The 20,260-nt window shown below is 48.5% G+C and overlaps 1 protein-coding gene across 1 annotated transcript in view; it reads right to left on the reverse strand.

The window, feature by feature from the left end:
- Nucleotides 1-4,111: 4,111 nt before the first annotated feature.
- The window catches only part of Rabex-5 (Rabaptin-5-associated exchange factor for Rab5), a 40,485-nt gene continuing 24,336 nt past the window's right edge, over nt 4,112-20,260 (reverse strand). Inside the window, exons 3-11 of the mRNA XM_077701091.1 lie at nt 17,063-17,235; nt 14,686-14,804; nt 13,508-13,634; nt 11,892-12,220; nt 11,708-11,860; nt 9,452-9,688; nt 7,131-7,364; nt 6,096-6,315; nt 4,112-4,409 (exon numbers count right to left, since the gene is read on the reverse strand). Coding sequence (XP_077557217.1) covers nt 6,121-6,315; nt 7,131-7,364; nt 9,452-9,688; nt 11,708-11,860; nt 11,892-12,220; nt 13,508-13,634; nt 14,686-14,804; nt 17,063-17,235 — 1,567 coding nt within the window. The 3' untranslated portion in view covers nt 4,112-4,409; nt 6,096-6,120. The remainder of the gene's footprint in view (nt 4,410-6,095; nt 6,316-7,130; nt 7,365-9,451; nt 9,689-11,707; nt 11,861-11,891; nt 12,221-13,507; nt 13,635-14,685; nt 14,805-17,062; nt 17,236-20,260) is intronic.

The following is a 20,260-nucleotide window of genomic DNA, read 5'->3' on the forward strand; positions in this document are numbered from 1 at the left end:
GCGGCCAGTCGCAGTTTCGGTTTCAGCGAGTGCCGCGAAACGATGGATTTTGTGGATTTTGTGTGAACAAAGCTGACCACGTGACCGTCGGAGGGATATCACAGAGCAGAGCCGCCGTAGCACTGTCGAATCCGCATCGACGGCAGTTTCTGCGAATGCCCCCACGTACTGATCTCGTGAGGCGCTAATTAAAAAGCGACCGTGGATGTGGCGCAGGCGCTGCGAGTGCAAATGCTACCGCGGCTAAAGAACGACGCGCGACGCTCGAGGCGGTGGGTGGCAAGACGCGCGCTGGGAGCAGCCGGCCGGTCTGCCTACAGGTCCGCCTACAGATGTGTTCGGCTCAGCACTGCGGCGGATATTCGAGTGCCGCTCTCGTAAGCGGTGCAGATGACAATTTTTAATGCAACCCGCCATCGTATCATTAACTCCTTTCTCATTTAAGCCACTATGGTCGGGACTTGGGGACAATTTCGTGCAGCGGTAACAAGCTATCACTCGAGCTACCTGCGCCGGCCTGGGCCACTTCGCGGCCGTGGCCGCCGCCTGCACAGCGACCGTGCGGCTAGCTCAGTGGGCTTTTCGTGCCTCCGGCGCGTTTTCGCATAAAACGGTAATAAACAGTAATAGAAACAGAGTGCCTGGAATCGCTGTAAAACTTTGGTCGCGGCCAGCTGCCCGATTAGCTGACGAAATCACGGCGCCTCCGCCGCCAACGATCGGGTCGTTCGTTCTCGAGAGCAGAAGCTCCGCCCTCCGGCCCTCCGATTGGAGCGGCGAGCCGGGCGAGCCCGCGTAAAACGCCGGTAGTGCGGAAGCGGCAAACACAAACTCGTGACGTGTTTGGATGTTGTTTATTTACAATTGCGCGTGGTCCTCTGCTGGCTGCTCGGTTGCGTTTCGCACACTTCAAAATTGATTTTAAATATGTTCTAGGCTGTATTCGCCGCTGATATTTTGCAGATGATGTATATGTGTTCCCACCAATCTATCTCCGACGTTATCTCGCCTTCAAAATTTTGTGTCAGTGCCCCTTTAAATCACCTTATCAGTATTTTGATTTTTTTTATTCCGAAAAACTCTGGCTAGCACTCAATGACTATCCCGAGACGTTTTTGCTTATTTGCAACGGCCACTGAGTGGTTCCGATCCTCGTTGTTTTGTGACCTATTGAGACGTCTAAATGGACTGCTTCCTAAGATGCCTTCCACGCTCTTCGGTAAATCAGATCGCGTCCTGTATTGTACATGCAAAGACGTCTAACTACCACGGCTAGGTTGTGTGCGAGCTTCGAACTGGAATTTGTTATTGATTGGCAAGATGACCTGTAACAGTGGACACAGGCCTTACTGTTTAAATACGAAAGGTGGATTCGCAAAGCTTTTTGTAAAAAGAAAAATTGAGCCATTCTGTCCTGCAGAAGTGGATGGGCAGTGAGGCTGTTGTCTGTACCAAACCAAACACACGATAAAATCACTTCTGGGTTCATTATTTTTCATACCAAGCCTGGAAATACACGTAATTTATTGTAGAATTTGTGCATGGGTACATACATTGCTGTGCTTTGTTATTGCCGCTCGGTCACTCTTTGTAGTACGGGCTAGTCCTCATTGACGAGAAGACTAACAGGGAGTGGCGTTACTGCTTGGAACAGACATAGAGTTTCTTAGTAAGCATACTAGAGAGGAAACTGCGCTTGGTAAGCCATGTCGTTGTGGGGGTTCATGGGAAGACCCCCCTTTTTGGCTTAGGCTTGGCATGACAATTGGATTCTTAAGCGGTTTTTTGGATTTGCTTTCTTCACTATGCATTAACACGTTTACGAGCTACAAGGAAGCCGAAATCCTGCCTGTTCTGCGGCAGCCGTGTTCGGTGAAACAGCAGGCAGTGCGGGATCGCACCTGACGTTGCTCATGCCGCAGTCGAAGGACGCATGACTGAGCGGGTAATATGCTGCCGCGAAATTTGTAGCCGACGAAAAGAAGAAACAAAACGTACTTCGACGAAGACAAGATACAACGGATAAGGGCGCTTGTATGCGTCCTATCTTGTCATCGTCTACGATTGTTTAACGCCACGTTTTCATTTTTCTTGTTAAACTAGCTGACGGTCGGGACACCGGTTCACCACGAAGGCAAAGTTTTCATAGGCATGCTCAAAAAACTTTCCAAACTCTTCAAACAACTTATTAAATAATGGTAAAGTTAATAAAATCAGTCTCTAATGAGTTTCTCCCCACCAAATATTAACATTGTTCGTAACTACAACCTTGGCCTGCGGAATAGCAGGCACAACCGTTCCGGCAGAAATACGCTTTACTTCCTTTTTCCTTAGTTTAAAACAGCCTGTTTTTATTTTCCACATACATAATTATTCTTCGCGTTTTTGTGGTTCTTTGTTTAAATTTGCGGTCACTAAAACGTTTCAATCCAAGCCAATGATGAAACTAAGGCGAGCGCAACGTATAATGGCGGCCCATGACACAGACGGCCTTGACGTGAGCCGCATAGACGCTAGCGCCAGATTCCTCTCTAGTGCATATTGTAAGAAACTCTATGGGAACAGAATGGCATGTCTTCCCACTCCTCGCTTTATTGGAGGAAGGGTGGTTTCTGTTCGGAAACTGTAAAAAAAAAGATGGCCTCATACTTGCTTGCTTTGCTGAAAATCAAAATAAAAAACAATGTTCTGCCACCCCTGTGATGGTCTCTCCCGAGGCTGTTCTCTTGGTGAAGGCGATGGAGGTTCGCTCAATTCCATTGGATTTTGCCGTGTTTGCCTTGCTTGCATGCCATTTCTAAAATCCTTTTCTTGTGTGTGTTTCTTTTAAGCTCGGCACGGTTTTAGACGAAGCCCAAGCTCCTTTATTTTAGCACTCGTTGTTACCTTGCCTCTCTTACACACTTTTTCCAGTGCATTTTTTTATCCATTTGCTATCGTAAAAACCAATCTGAGTGCCCTTAATTTAAAGAACGCTGGTATTCTTGGTTATGCACTTGCATTTTGCCTCAAGTGTTCGCGAGGCTTTTTTTTTGTGTGCTGAATAGTGTGGACATGCACATGGCATGCCACCAGTTTTAGTAGGCAGTTTGAAATGGCCTTGCCTATATATACTTTGTTTTCAATCATTTTTCTAACCTTTAGCCGGGTGGCTGAATCGAGTGACAGACAGTCAAACAGTCAGAACAAAATTTGCACATTCAGTTTGCTTAGAAGACTACATGTATTGCCTTTCAAAACACCGTTTTTTTTTTTTTTTTTTTTTTTTTGTGATGGGGACATGACCAGCCAGCAGTGGGGCACCTTTCACCTTGCACACTGCTCCAGACATGCGGAGATTTCCACTGTTGACGAATGTAAGAGAGAGGAGGAAATAGCACGTTCGCAATCCTTCAAAGGAGTCGTGCCTGGGTGCCCCATTAAGGAGGGCAGAGTCTGGTCTAACGGCTGATCAGCCAGTAAGCAGGATCCCGTAAGAGCACGTCAAGCACGTTCCCAAGGTTGTTAGCACAGGCTACTAATGCTCCTAGCTGAACACCAAGAGGTCACCCTGGCTGATGCTGCAGTTGTAGAGCCACTTTAATTTGTTTTTTTTTTCTTTCTAAACGCTGCCAAAGCCATAGCTTGCAGCCAGCCAGTGTTCAGCGAGAGTGCTTTGTGTTTAGTAGCTGTGTATATACGAATGCCACATCGTAAGGCCCCCGCTTTCAATTTAGCGGGGCCAAGGGCAGCAGTCAGTTCCCCCACCATCAACTGGGAAGGCGTTTTGGCATTGGAAGTTTCATTACTGTGTGTTAGTGTATGTATGTGCACACTTTTCAGTGCTACAATTAATCAAAGCTCGTACATTTCTGCTTCTGTGGTTCTTTGTGTTCAATTTTTTCTGCCCACACACACACACCTCTATAGCTGTTGCAGGTATCATGCTGGATACACATAGAGAAACGTTCCATTTGTAGAAGTTTTTCATTATTGCGATGCATAGACGTTAATAGCTACACTGAAACTTATGAAAATGCAAAACAAAGTGAAACACTGATGCACACTGGAATTACACAAAAGAGGCGAGAGTGTGCACATTACAAAGAAGAAACTGAGAGGCAGGCGAGAAAAAGAGGTCAAAGATTGAATTTATATATACAGAAAAATTTGCGCCGCTACATTCTCTTTATATATTACGTGTAGTGTTAACAAGCGTGGTGCCCTCCGCTGCCTATTGCAGCGGAGGACCGTAAAATGGCATTCCACAGGCACGCAGACAGTCTTATAGTACAGCCCTGTGGCACGCACACATCTTGCACTTGACTGCACGGGTGGTCAGTCGAGGATCACGCACAATTTTTCCCGTCACACCGTATAAACACGCCGCCGCTCCTACGACAGCTTCCCCTTGCATTGCCAGGCATTCCCTGGAGAAGAAAAGGAACAGCGGGACTGAGTGAAGGTGCATAAAAGTGAGGAACAAGGCATGACACTAACGGTGCAGTTTAAGGGGGCACGTGGGTTTTTGATCAAAAACTTTATTTTTGCAGTTATGATGGCAAAAATTGGAGGACATGTAGTTTTTCATTTTGATTGTAGATATAAAATTTGTTTTTGTGTAAAATGACCAGTACATTCAAATTTATTTGGTATTTTATGATTTTTTTGCAGCTTTTGTAACAGAACTGCTGTAGGGATGCAGCTGAAGAAGGTACCAGTGAACTGTGCACAAATTAAGGAGTGCAATAACACTGACATCATCATTCTATCTGGTCTGTAGCAGAAGTTACGACCGTTTGAAGTTTGCGCTCGGAAGGCAAAACCGGTTTTTCTGGTTCGCACCTTCCGAGCCCAAACTTCAAACGGTCATAACTTCTGCTACAGACCAGATAGAATGATGATGTCAGTCTTATTGCACTCCTTAATTTGTGCACAGTTCACTGGTACCTTCTTCAGCTGCATCCCTACAGCAGTTCTGTTACAAAAGCTGCAAAAAAATCACAAAAAATCCAAATGAACCAGAATATAGTAGTTTTACACAAAAACAGATTTTATATCTATTAGAATGAAAAACTACATATGCATGCCTGCCAACCTAGCAACATGAAAATTCGGGAGACCGCAGCGGGGGGGGGGGGGGGGGGGGGGGTAAGAAAGAGGGATTTTTTTTTAAACTTACTGAGACTGGAGATTGACATCACAAAGGGGTAAGGATGTTTATTTTGAGCTGCTTTGTTCTTTCCGCGAAGTCGCAAAGCAAAGAAACTCGGCTGTGTATGAGTCCAGATATACTTCCAAGTACTTCGGGAAAACATGCAACTGACACCTAGGCAGGCGGCGTAGGCCTAGTGTACAAAATGCGCTCGCACTTCCTCCAAACCCGGTCGTGCTCTAAACGACCTGCCTGCCGCGTTCATGAAAGACCTGTTTTAAGTGGTGGTAGCTAGCGACCCTTGCGGAGGCCGGTAGCAACAGATTTCCGCACACACAGCCACAGCCAACGTTGGCCACGGCCGCCTCGATCCGCGCCGCCGCCGTGGCGCGCATGCCCCCCTTCTACCGAACCAACCAATCTCCATTGGCAGTTGGCGATCCAAAGTGGCCGGCGTTGCTACACATTTCAAGTTGACAACACGCCGCATTAACGCAGACGCTCTTGAAGTACAAGTTGTGGTACCATTTCCCTTGCCTTCTTTCGGTACGGTGGCGAGCGCGTCTCGCGGCCGGCCTTCGCCCAGTTGCGCGGTACTCTATAGCAGTCTATAGTGCCTAGAATATACTTAGCGGTACTCTACGGTAAGGTTACAATAAATTCCAAGTATAGTGGCGAGTGCTCTCTTGCAGCACCACAACTGTCGCAGCAATAAAGAATGACGTACGTGCGTGATTAAAAAAAAAAAAAAAACACCTCTACTGTGGCGGCCACTTTTAAAGATTCAAGATAGCTTTCGTACAATCGGGAGATTAGGTTACAATTCAAGAGTCTCCCGGACAATTCGGCAGAGTTGGCAGGTATGCATATGTCCTCTAATTTTATCATCATAAGTTCGAAAATAAAGTTATTTTGGTTTAATTCCAGTGTGCCCACTTATGTCGCGTGAAAGGAGGCTCACCCAGGAGAAACAGCTCCTCCTCTTCCTACGCCTGCTCCACAGCCTCCACCGCTGGTGTCGTAACGCGGGGAGGCTCCCCTAGCAGCGGAGCTGGCTGCTGTGCCACTGGGGCAGGCAGGCAGCCGACCACCTCGGGCACCAGGGGCGGGGGCAGGCAGGCCTCCAGGGTGTCTGGCGACATGGGGTCGCCAGAGGTCAGCAATGCCGCCCGCTGAGCATCCTGCCACGAGGTGGGGAACAACAGCGACCAGGTCCTGAACAGGGCACAATCTCACAAACCGCGAGAGCATCTAGGATTGGGGACCCTTCATAGCAGCCGCAGGACGATAGACATGAGGCAGCCATGGTGCTCGTGCGAAAGCACGCTTGTGGTAAACAAATGCTCGGAAGACTATTGAAGTGGAGAGTTGGGCGAGCTGGTTACTGACTGACAATGAACCTGTACTTTTAGCGAACTTTAACACTGGACAAAGAAGGAAAAGACGAAACACACGCTAGATTTTTCTACCGTGTGTTTCGTTTTTCCCTTTTTCGTCCAGTGTTGAAATTTGCTAGAAGTATGAGTTCAGAATACTGTATTGCTCAGGGTACTCTTGTTACAAATGCCAACGCAAGTTTAACGAACACGAGCGTATCACTTCCCACAAAAAGTGCCCACACCTTAACGGAGTAATGCAGAGCAAGTAAAAAATGTAAGCAAAGAGGGGCTAGGGCTCCAGCAGCAATTTATTGCAATAAGTGAAGCAATGCCAGGAGGGCTCAGTAAACAGAGGCAGCAAGAACTACAGAGCACTGCAGTCTGCTTGCCTTATAACAGATCCAGATACAACGGATATTTAGATATAGTGGACAACGTTGTTGCGTCCAGGCTGGCAGTATGTGAAAAAGGGGCTGTGCTTATCGAGTGAGCCAGGCAGAGCAATTGCCCGTCAATCGAGCCGGCTAAATAAAAAATCTGCCAAAGAACTCCCAGTGTGGGAACAATGTGGTGCAGTCAGCGAAACAGCCGCCAGGTCCCCAGCTCCGTGCCCCTACCTGGAGGGGCACGGCGGCAGTGGGCAGTTCCGTGGGGTCAGCAGCCGACAAGGAGGGTGGCGGAGGCGTGTCCAGCTGGAGCAGCAGCCCGTCGCCGTCGTCCAGCTCCCGGAGCACCACGTCGCGCAGGAAGGCCGGCACAAACCGCACGTCCAGGTCGGCAGGCACCTTGTACGAGCAGGGCGCCAGGGGGGCCTGGGCCAGGGCCTGCTCCACCTCCCGGGAGACCGTCTCCTGGAGGGCAGAGGGGGAGAGGGGGGGGGAACAACACAGTCAGCCTCCGCTGCAGACGACGGAAGCCACACGACTGGTGCATCAAAGTCACTCTCGATTACCATTAATCGACCTTGTTTATCATTCGAGTTGACCAAACTCTGTGTGGCTCTGCAGGAGACCATCGTCATTATCAGTTTCTAGTGTCCACTGCAAGATGCAGGCCCCCACCATGTCCCTCCAGTCATTTTTCTTTCGCAATGCCCTAGTCCACGCTCTGGCTCCAAATTTTCCCATCTCATCCTTCCATCGACTTGACGGTCTCTTTCTACTCCTAGTCCCGTCTTCCGGTAGACATTGCGTCACTTTGTTGATCCACCAGTTGTTAGTTTCCTGCATCACATTCCCAGCCCAACTCCACTTTTTCCTCAGTGCGAAGCTATGAAGCTGTATCTTAGATGCGTTCCCACCAGAATAAAATTGGCGAGTTGACTACACCTTTATTAAAGGTTCCCAGTTCGGCCAAAACTGACTCATTCAAAGAGCGAAGGAAATGTGTCCCGTGTATTTCCAAACACTTCACTGCACAGTGCCCTTCGTGCGACCTGTGTGCCCTCACTTCACGTGATGCAGGGTGTTAAATAAACGCGATCATCGGCTGTGCCCCAAACCTAAAGCGACCCAAAGGATACCAAATCACCATCATTAATGAAAACAACGCGTAGAATCGATCTATCTTAAAAAACGTTTTTGCAGTACAAAAAATTTAAGAAAAAGATTTGCTGTGGCTCGAATCCAGGCCATCAGCGCCAGTCGTCAGAATCGTACCTCGAGGTCACAGAGGCCGAATGGCAGGCACGTTTTAGCACTGCAGTCCCTAGAAATTTGGCTAGTCTGCCATCCAAGACCTTCACCAGGGTCCTTTTGGTGATGAAAGCCTTGGGCAGACCGCACACTGGTAAACTGGTCAACTGCAGCGCTCTCCGAGTGTACCGGCCCTTTTTCGCTACCGACACATTTTTCTAAAAACTAAATTGTTTTTACAGCTTCTCCTAAAATCATTGTTTTCTCGCATGCTTTTTTCATGTCTGCACAAGTTTACTTCGGAACTTTCAAACTCTGACGGCTTCTGATGATCTGCTCACCGTCGAGTACAGACAGCCACAGCTAAATGCAGCATGCAAGCAGGCGATGGTAGTCTTTTTTGCTTTTAATTCCCAGAAAAAATTGCTCCGGCAAGAAAAAGTAAGTGAACAAGTAATTTTACAATAAAAAGGTTTTGGAACAGCAATTTAATTCTTAAAAATGCCTCAATGGCAAACTTGAGTGCACTGAAAAGGTGCACTGAGAGGGCACCACGGTCGGCCGGTGTGATTTTTTTGCGCGCTTTCATTACTGCAGTAACACACCGTTGTAATGATTGGATGGCAGAGCAACTAAATTTCTAGTGGCTATAGTTGCACAATAGAACATTAGCGTACGAAGTGATCTCACACACGCCAACGTGGGGGCACTGTGTGGCGAAGTGTTTGGAAACATGCGCCCCAATAAATAAAAAAATATTAAAGCCATTCCACTCAATGTGAAAGCTGTCAGAAGTGCACAGCAGTGATTTGCCATAATGGGCCGTAGCGCCATTATCCGCTCATTGCTATCACCCGACGCATTTCAAATTTCCCGCCTTTGCAGTGCTCGCGCGCCCCCTGCCTAAACTGCGCCAGCGGGAGTTCTGTTCTTTGCGTGCTTGCTTTTCCTCCCGCATGTGCCGGCGTTGCACTGCCACTTTTTTCCACTTCCGTAAAAATCGTAAAAACCCGCCCCACGAGCGTTCCTAACTGAATGAACGCGGGTGCTGCTGTTTAATTACGCATATTTTGCCTCAAATGTACCTGCAGTTTTCTTTGCAATAAAAAACGGGGAGATGCATGACAAGCGCCAGTGTTTCACGAGTTTCTAACGCTTATGACTACATAAATCGCTTAGCTTTCGAAGCCTCTGGGTTACGCCGCGACGACGGAATGCCGTGTGGCTCTACTCGGGTCTAGTGAGCGAGCTATGACGACAAGGCGAGCTCCAACAGTGCCCTGCACTTAAAGAGTGCTGCTCACCCGGAAGACGTCGATGCGGTCGCGCAGCGCCTGGGCGCCCTGGGCGAGGCGCTCCTGGCGCTGGCGCAGGTCGGAGAGCAGGGCCAGGTTGGAGTACATGAGGCGCAGGCCCTCGCTGGCCCCCTGGTCATAGCCGCCGGGGGGAACCGCCTCCCCCGTCACGTACCGCTCAAACTCCTCCGCCGGCAAATTCAGCGACTCGGCCGTCAGGTTCTCGATGAACGACACCGCACAGCACTGCACGATGGGGGGGAGGAGGGGGCAGGACAGCGTTCACGCACATGCAGAAACACCTGAAGCGTGGCATGCTGCAATACATCCATCCATACTGTACAGCAACACTGGAATCGAGGGAAGCTACAGCACACACAGCTTTCGAAGAGTCCTCACAAAAACTGGCAGTGAAACGGGGGTGTGGCAGAAAGAACCAAGAGGCGCCCCCTTCACACGCACTGGCTCAAGGTGGTTTCTATAGGGTATGAAAGAAGCTGATGATGTCTGGCTTTGCAACAAGGTCGACCATGTTGCAAAGTCCTGCACAGGATCTTGCAAGCGTGAGCACCTACGTTGAACACGCACGTACAGGCATGTGCGTATACGAGGTGCTATGTTTGGCATCACATCTGCACGTCTGCTACAACCACACACAGGGCCAAACGAACCTACAGAACGCAAGTACTGGTGACTAGGATGCATTTAAGAGCGGCTGAGCTTGTTTGCTCCCCAAAGCAGACAGCTCTCTGTACCTTCTTCCTAGAAAGTTTCTCCCAACACATGCTGGTTTCATTCTAGTTTAAAGACAATGCAGCGGCCTTGGCTTTAGTAGGGCTTCATGTTGGGCTAGTTGGTATCGGGACATTCTCAAATGGAGAGTGCTTTAAACTTACAGGACACAAACACAAAATTTCAACTTGCAAATGGGCTCGAATTGAAATTAGGGGGTTTAACACGCCGAAGCTATACCTGAGCTATGAGGCGCACCAAAGTGGAGGGCACCGGATCAGTTTTGACCACCTGGGGATCTTTAACGTGCGCCGAAATCTCAGCACGTGTGCATTCTTGCTTTTTGCTTCCATCTGAAAAGCGGCCACCACAGCCGGGAATTGAACCCGTGTCCTTGAGATCAGGAGCACAATGCCTTATAGCGCTTTCCATTGGGCGAACAGGAGCACTTCTAACTGCACCCAAAGTGCTCTCGCTAGTTCTGGCGTCTTCCAGTGGTCGGGCAGGAGCAGGGGCGTTGTGTTTCATTGGTCAATGAGGAGCACTTTTTTGGCGCCGAGAGCAGCCAAGAGCAGTTCTCGGTGCTCCGTCGCCAGCGGCGGAGTAACAGGGAACGCCGAGGAAGTCACGTGACCTCTTTTGCGTCACTTCTGGTTTTATCCCCAGGTGGCGGAGGAAAAATGGCGGAATCCAGCAGCCGCGGTAGTCGCTCAGTGCGTACGGCAGCAGCTAAGCGCGGCCGTCTGGACGATGCAGCTACTTTTAGATGATAAAAGCACCACAGATTCAAGCGCAAGCTCATCATCGGACAGCAGCAGCAGCGACGACGACGACGATTTGACATTGCATGAGTTTATGCTCGAGCACTTGTTCACCCCGCGGGAGCACTGACCGAAGGTAGAGTCGTATCTGGAAAAGACGGTGGACGCTGTTATCGTTCGCAGCTAATTTTTGGGAGACACGATGGTGACCCCTTTATTATGAACATGAACATCCGCTCGGCTTCTTCATTCGTCGCCATGCGGACAGAGAACCACCGGCCCGTATCTGGCGAAACTGGCGAGGAATAACTGCGTACTGACATCACGAGCGCGCGAAATGCTCCGGGAAGCGAGCGCGGGAAACGTTTGGTCACATGACTCTTTACATCTCGCCCTCCCCCTCTTTTCAGTGCTCCTGGAGCAGCGCGAATGTTTCATTCGCGGAACGAAAGCACACGTCCCCGTTACTCCCGTGTGCTGCTCCGGCTGCTCGCTCCACTTGCTCCTGTTTGCCCAATGGAATTCGCCATTAGTCACTAAGCCACCGTAGCGAGTTAATGTGCAGATGGATGAAGCGCAGACGAACTACCAAATTTGTATAACTTTGAGCGCGATCCAACAAGGACGACAAAAAAACGATAAACACAAACGTCTTTCTGTCATCCTGGTTGAATCGCGCTCAAAGTTTTTCCCAATATGCATTAACTTGCCCAACAGTGTGTTCTACTGAATTAACTACCAAAGTTCATTCACAAGAGCTTCCCCGACTCACCAGGTTGGTGAAGTAGTATCCGGCCTCGCCGCTGAGCAGGCGTGCGGGGGTGCTGAACCGGGTGACGTACTTGATGTTGGAGTGGAGCAGGGGCGGGTTGGCGCGCAGCACTACGTACACCATGGCCGGCAGAAACTCGTCGGCCGAGGTGGGCTTCCCTCCCCCTCCGCCCCCTCCCCCCCGCCCCTCCCCCGGACGCCCGGAGGGCCTCGAAGAGCTGCCGGGCGCAGGCCACGACGCAGGCGAGCTTGTCGCGGGGGCTGTGGCGCGAGTCGAGCTCGATGACGTGCGTGATGGCGCGGTCGAGGGCGTCCCGCACAGCGCCCCCCTCGTCCAGCTCCAGCTCCAGGTGCCGGGCGGCCACCCAGCTGAGGGAGCGGATGCGCCGCTGGATGGCCAGGTCCTTCTCCTCGTCGGCCGTCGAGATGAACTCGAAGACCGCCTTGTACGTCAGGCTCATCAGGTAGTTCTCCGTCAGCTCCATCAGCTGCTCCACCTGCTCCCCGGACAGGCCTGCACACACACACGGGAGGGCACAAAATTAAAGCCGTTCCACTCAACGTGAACGCTGATGGAAGTGCAGAGAAAGTGATTTGCCATAATTGGCTATAGCGCCGTCATCCGCTCACTGCTACCACTCAAAGCAATTCAAATTTCCCGCCTCCGTAGTGCTCACGCGCCCCCTGCCTGAAACAGCGCCAGCGGGAGTTTTGTTCTTTTTGTGCTTGCTTTCCCTCCCACACGTGCTGGCGTTGCACTGCCACTTTTTTTCACTTAGTATAGCAAAAACCAACCCAACGAGAGTTCCTGACTAAATGAATGCGGGTGCTGCCGGTTAATTACGTATATTTTGCCTCAAATGTACCTGAAGTTTTCTTTGCGCTAAACAATCGGGAGATGTATGACAAGCGCCAGCGGTTCACAATATTCAAATGCTTATGACTATATAAACTGCTTTGTTTTCGAAGCCTCTGTAGGACGGACGGCATTTGATGGAACGCCGGGTTCTACTTGGGTCCGTTATCCCACTGCGCTACCTGATTCCGGCAGTCGCTTGACCTCGAGCGTTACAGCAAGCTACGACGACAAGGTGAGCTCCTAAAGTGCTCTGCACTTAACTTAATAGGGAGGCACTCGTTGCTTATTCTCCCCTCACGGAGTGGAACATCCCAGCACCTAACGAACTTGGATGTTGCAGCCAATGAACGGGAGACAATAAAGGCATCACCTCTGGAGAAATTTTAGGCTCCAATAACTCGAGTCTCCATGAATGCTTAGCTTTGGCATGCCTATTTGGGTGTCCCGTATTTATTCGAATACAAGGCGAGTTTTTTTTCCAAAATCCTCAGTCTCTATGTCATACCCTGCCTTACGTTCGAAGCTCAGTATACATAAATGGCGATTTTTTTGCGCTCCAAACTACACCCTTGCCTTATAATCATGACCACCTTATAATCGAATAAATACGGTATACTGAGGCTGTATTACCATTTCCCTGATGTTAAGTTGTGCCATTGTGTAGGTCACACTGCCCCGTGACAGCCTTCTGCCTGAAAAATTCTGCAGAGCTAAGTCACAATTTCCCGAACGGGGACTCTAGCTCTGAATAAACCAACTATCTAGACCAAGTGTTAGACTGTTATCACTGGCAACAGTTCCAATGCATGGGAAAGTATTTGCAGGATTCTTGACGAGATACCCAGCTCACACAATCGCCCACTGGTCTCACAGTGCAAGCGTGTGCACGCTGCCGAACAATGCTCACTGCAAGCCAACGACTCTGAGAAGGGACTGACGCACCTTGGTAGTGAGTGTGCGACGCAAAGCGCTCATGCATCTTTTGGTAGAAGTCTTGCACCTGGTTCGACAGTTCGTCAACAGACTGGTCCCTGGACATCTTGTGGATGCGGTCCACAGCTGCCTTGACCTGAGGGTGGAAGAAAAGGGTCTTTTCGTAAATTAACTAAAGCAATAAGAAATGTCTGGGCTTGTTGGTTCATACTTCGTATAAAAACAGTGCTTAAGATGGAACACAAAGACAGCGGCTACACACACACACCGCGCTTTGCGTGTAACCTCTTTCTTTGGGTACCGTCTTAGCAGTGTTTTTTGTATGAAGTATCTTTCAGTAAACCCTACACCAGAGTTACTCAACATATGTAATGTTCCCCATGGGTCCCACATATCAAAAAAACAGTCCATGATTGGTCCTCCGCCCCAAAAGGGGCACAGGACCCAAAAAGGGCAAACAGGGGCAAACGGCCTACCTGACATCTGTCGACAAAAAATTGAAGTACAGTGGAATCTCGTTAAACCGTACCCACATATACCGCACTTTCTTTTTATACATAGTTACGCCGAATCCCCGGCCGGTTCCCCTTTAACTTTATGCATTCGGATAAGCTGTAGTGCCAGTTAGTGCGTACTTTGTTCACGTCCCCATCCGGTATGCTTTAACAAGGTTTCGCCGTAGTACTCAGCTAGCTGTTTGCGGCTGGCCACTTGCCATAGAGGCAGTGCCATGGAAACATGTTCCAATTTGATCTTTTGTAATTTCAAATTGAAGTTTTATCGAATAATTTGTTCGAATAATTTGTGTTATTCAAAGGAAATGTTCAGCAGTATCCAGTTTTTATCCCCCAGATGCCTTAACTACAACGCAGGGGTGTTCGCATGGCCTGTATTCTGAAGCGGGGTTTCGCAACCGGTATACATTGAAAAACTCACCCCACACCGGGCACATCTGTGTCACTAAAAGAGCAACTGTCTGACGAATGGCCACAGGATAGGGAAGCAGCTTTTTCCCCGGCAGGTGTTGTGACGGCAGCCACTGCCTCCACTGCTCGAAACAAGATTTCCACGCGGTGAAATATAGAAAACCCCTCCCCCCCTCCCCACTTGCCACATTTCACCTTCCCAGCCAAACTTTCCATTTTTTTTCGCACGTACAGCACCGCGAAATTAATGACGTGCCCCACCTGTTTGATGACGTCGCAGGCGGCGGCGTCCTTGAGGTCCCGCAGGAAGTCCATGAGCTCCTTGGTGGCAGGGTTGCTCTCCAAGCTGCTCAGCTGGAGATCCCTGGAGCTCGTAGACTCTGCAGGTGGTGGGAGAAGCAAGCAAGGCTCGCTTAGTTGCCCATAGGTTGACGTTGGGCTAGTTACTCATTATTAGCCCCATCCGCTTACTAGTTATCAGTCCCATCCCGTTACTGGCTGGCTACTGGCGCACAAGCACTCCGCGTTGGCCATTTTGCTCGCATCACTCCGAGATGCACCCACAATATATTGATGGCAGGAAGGATGTCTTTGCTGTAAACAGCCAATATAACAATGTTCTCAGGACTGGAAATTGGCTTTGTTAAAAGCAATGCTCGTCTAAAAGTGGAGATGTGATGTCCTGAATGCACTACAGTGGGGAATATTAAAATCTTTCGAATCAATGAATGAATAACTTTATTCCACAAGGATGGTGCCATGGCAGAAGAGGGAAAGGGGTGGTGAGAGGAAGGTAAGTGGGACAGTAAAGTGGGATTCTGAATCAAGTGATTTCGTAATAGTGCGGGCTTACTGCACTAAACTTTACAGAAGGTAGTAGCTTCCAGCATGCCAGCTCAATTCCAATGTTACTGAAACACGTCTTTTGGCTGTGCATTAGCAGCACTTTTTGTTCCTCTTTCAAAGCAAACAAGGCAATTAATATTGGGGGTTCTACTGGCCGAAATAATGTGGATTGCCTCCAGCCTAGAAGCCGCTGCATCAAAATGCCACGACAATGGAACGTCCATGGGGGGCATTTTCTCATGAATAGCTATGGGCACGCTCACTGCGTAAATTGTGTAATGAAGGCTTGAACTGCTTGTCCCGAGCAAAAAAAAAAAAAAAAGGGACTTTCGGACAAACAGAAACTGGGCCGCAAGCCCCCCTTGGCGCTCACTCCTGCTGTGAAAATTGCCACTATTTTCCCTACAGTAGCCTCATGACAAGTCTGCCAAAACCTCACTTTTATTTCCTGAGTCATCACTTCGCTTTCCCTCTAAGCACAGAAAAAAAAAAAAAATCTATTTGTCTAACTGACCTGTCTGTTTTTTGCCGCACAAAGCGGCCACCAGGAAGCAAGAGCAATTTGTTATGCAATCCAAAAAGCATGATGTCACCCAAACGCCATGGGGAAGGCGCAGCTGTTGTTAAATGTGTTAAATTCAATGTCGAGCATAGGGGAAATTTGAAATAAAACAAAGGGTGACAACGACGGTTACGCAAGCAGGGCGGCAGGCACGCGGTCTGCGCTTGACTTCCAACGGCTGACAGCTGTTTCCAGGCGTCAAGCTGGGAATGAGCAACCACTACCTACGGCATCTGATTTTCCGGGGACCTGGCGAGCAGCAGGCTGATACGAAGTTGAATGTTTCTCATTTTTGCTGCGTACGCTTGAGTCCCTCTGTATGGTTGCTCTCGTGTGCGCCGTGATGCTCTCATTGCAAGGGTTAGATTTTTTAGTACAATCGCTGCACACAAATCCCACGTAGACAGAAACCGACCAGAGCTGAAGTGCTCAACACAGGGGTCAGGTCGAATGCGACTGCTCCAAACATCACGACCCTTTGTGCAAAATGACTACCGGTGACCTTCACGGTGTTTTTTTTTTTTTTTTTTAAATAAGAGATGCAGTTGTAAGGAACAAGGGAAAATGGGCATGTGGTGGTACTAGTGATAATCCCAGCCAGAGATATTAGTGACACCTCTTGCAGAAAGCTACAATAGATGAGCATCCCTTTTTCCTGGACTCAGACTAACTAGTTGAAGCACAAAAAAAAGAAAACTCAGTCAAACAGCATTCCCTCTCGGTGAGTGCAGTTCACATTACGCACGTTGCAGCGGTCATGCTGCCTGCACTAACAACAAGTGGCGTAAACAGGGTCAACTCCACTATGCTAGTGTGCTACTGCAGAAAATCAAGTCCAGGCAATAACCGCCACAGTGCACTCAATGTGCAATGCAACTGAACTCCTCTGCCAAGGTTTAGACAGCACCCAAAGAAAGAAGAGATCGGACTGTGGTGGGTGCACACAGACAGGAAGAATAAACGGGGGAAAAAAAGAAAGAGAAACCAAGCCAAGCTGAAATTTAAAAAGAGACAAGGCACCGACCAGCTTGTTTTAAACAGCTAGTCCCCTTCTTTCTTTCCCACCCCCAATCCAAGGCCTTCAGTACTGAACCAAAAAACTCACGGGGGCAGGAATATGTAACTAGAGGCACAGTTCCAGGTAAGCCGTTCAACACCCAATCCTGCTGGTCAAGTTGTGGCAGCATTTCCTAGTACCGTGTTTGGGGACAAGGAGAGGGTGCTCCTCACCCTTGACGGTGTTGGATCGGCGGATGATGCTGCGCAGGGTCTTGGTGCGCTTCTCAGCATGCTGGCGCTTCTTCTCAGCAAAGCGGGAGAATGGGGAGGGCTCCTGCGGGGGGGCAGCTGCGCTGCCGCCAGTGGTGCTGCCCTCGGGAGACTCGCTGGCGCTGCGCGAAAGCCTGCACGTGCGGGAGGAGGAGGAGGAGAGAGAGGAGAAGCCCAGCTAGTCAGTGCAGCTCACACACATCCCCCTTTCACAAAGATGGTTGTCTGGACACAGCTCGCCAACCTGGTCAAGCAGTATTCTCACAATACTGCACCAACAGCGTCCCAAAATCAAAAGAGGAACCTTTAGGGAGTAAGGGGACGGGCGGAGCGTTCCCGCCAACAAATCCGGCTGTGTATGCTTCATACCACACGCTTAAAAACCCTCGGCAAGCCTGCACATGGACCAAGCAATGCAAGGCCAGTGCGGACAACTCCAACTTCGCACAGATTGCTCACAACCCAACGTCTCGCAGAGGAACCACTTGGGATTTTTTTTCTTCCCCAGCAAGTATTCTTTTAAAACAAAACTGGATGAGTCATATCTTTCGGGCTGCTCCAACTACAAGGCATATAAAAAAAAGGCATATATATAAAAGCTTCCATATTGAAAAATTTCTTTCTCTGAAACTCTACATTCAATTCCCCCACACAGGTGCATTCAAATGGGCCGCTTCGGGGTGTAGCCTATGCTGTAAAAAGTTACAAAAAGACTATGAACACAATGGGGTGCCTACTTCTTTCTAAAGCAACGAAACTAAAAACGTGTACCACAACGTGGGTACCATGTGCACCCTCATTCCACCTGAGTAATTGTCGAGTGAAAATCTTCCACAACCAACAAAACTTCCCTGCAACTGTAAGCATCCCACAATTCTACATAGTGAAATGTGCCTTATAACTGCCACAACTAAAACAATATACCCAGCTTTTGACATGCATGCATTCACAATGAAACCCCGTCGACCGGAGGCATAGACAAACTGCAAACAGTTGCTATGCAGTCTGTTTGTCTCCTGTCAAGATCAAGACAGCCAAACACCTCGCGCCTGACACCGTCTCTCAAACTCGCGACCTTTTCGGAGTGTTTGGTTACGAACCATGCATTTATTACTCCAACCCGATATTAAAATACCCGATAATGCCTGGTATGTGTGGAAACTTGCATTTCTATATCTTCTCCAGACATTAATCTCTCCTCCCCCCAGCTGTTACTGAACCGCACAAGCACCAGCTGCCATTTTGAGTTCAATGCCGCACTTCCTGCCTGACAACCACATCTGACAAGTCGGGGTGGATGATCAGCTCGCGGCTTCGGAAGTTTAAAAGACGTTTTATGGCATTTTTCACATTCCAGAGCTGTGCACTGCAATATATTTCTCCTGACAGGACAGAAGAGTGTCACTGCTCTCACAGCGAGAGTTTAACAATCTTAAGATTAAGCACTTTTTGGTCCCCGTAGCAACAAATTCAGACGTTCTCTTTCGCTTTTTTTTTTTCTTCACCCGCCTGACAATGCTGCTACTAAGGGAACAGAAAGTATGCGGGACTGAGGTTGGACAATGCAAATTCTAGGCTTACTTTTCTGTGTGCTAGACGGTACACAATTTTCTTTTTTTCACAGCACTGAGTTCTATCTGACCTTGTACAGATGCAAAGAAAAAAGAAAAAAAGAACTAGTCGAAGTTTTGTTGCCAAGAACTCTCACGTATAACAAGCACTACTGTGAAAAAAAAAAAAATAAAAAAAAATGACGCAGCTCCTTTTTTTCAATATGCTTATATTTGTGACAGCTATGATAATTTTGCTACTGGGACAGGAAGGAGCACGGCGGGAATCACAGCATCACAACAGGCTACAAAAGAAAAAAAAAAAAAAAACTGTAAGGAGCAATAAACTTAAGGTCGAGGACAGGGGGATTTTCTTTCGCTTTACAAGACCCATGACAAGAATGAACTCGCTAACAAAAAGAAAACACTGAAGAGAGAACAGAGCAAAGCAGGCATTCCTCTGACAGTGACATATACAGTACAGTAAACTGTAAACTGGAATCTCAAAAAACAACAACCGGAACCGTTTTAAGCAAAGACATTGCTAAGAAAACAACCGGGAAAAAACAAAAGCGAAATGTACCTCCCAGTTTTTCTAAACGGGTGTTAAAGTGCTAGTAAGCATTGGGCCTGATTTGATGGAATTTAGAAACAGCATTAACAAACAACACATGAAACAACAACACCGGCGCTCTTTTGAATTCCATCTGATACGAATTAACTAGCCCAAATTACAGTTTTAACTCTGTGGGCATCGTTTGGCCCAGTCACTACAGAATAACGCACTGTGGCAGAAGGCAACTGACTCTACAAAGTTCAAATTCAAGGTTTCAAGTCTGCTGCTGCGGACGGCTGCACATTAATTCAGACGCCCTGAAGGGTCTTGATGTGCACCAAGCAACATGTTCTTGTTTTTACGTCTTCATCGGGAAAATCCACCATCCGGAATCAAACACACCGTTTTATGTTCAGTAGTGCCTCCACCACTGAGTCGCGATGATATGTGAATGTTGAGGATGCAAGACAATACCTTGCACTACAACTGCAATGAACACAGTCATTCAAATTTTTTACTTCCAAAACTTCTCACTATTTTCAAATCCTTTTAGAATTTTTTTCTTCTCTTTCTAAAACCTTTCATGTTCATCTGCCACTTGTGGTCTGGTCAATACCACAACCTGCCGCCATTCACAACACCAACGTTCAGTTCTCCGATGGCTCGCTCGTGTCGTTCGATATTTTACTACCTGCTCTTCTGTCAAATGCTCCAATCTTGTGTAGCAGGAGCAGTAGAGCGCTTAGACTGATGCTTGTGAACCCACAGTTCTGTTTTTATTACTAACTCCAGTTTTTTTTTTTTTCAATGTTTAATTTATGAACTAGCCACCCTTCAGCCAAACACGTCAAATGCAACTCTACGAAGGGTCAGTCAGTAATGTATTTGATGGCAAAAGGGGATTAAAACCTCCCCACACTGACTGCATTGCTTTTCTCTTCTGGGCTGCTTACATTTTTATCATTCAACCAGCTGTTCAGAAAATGCGGGGAGTTGGTGTATATATGCTTCCCCTTTGAAGCTGCGATTCTAGCCAGAGTCAGAGCTACAGAC

This window comes from Haemaphysalis longicornis, unplaced genomic scaffold (assembly GCF_048455015.1).
Source record: "Haemaphysalis longicornis isolate Haplotype H1 unplaced genomic scaffold, Haemaphysalis longicornis Haplotype H1 scaffold_20, whole genome shotgun sequence".
Classification (NCBI taxonomy): domain Eukaryota; kingdom Metazoa; phylum Arthropoda; class Arachnida; order Ixodida; family Ixodidae; genus Haemaphysalis; species Haemaphysalis longicornis.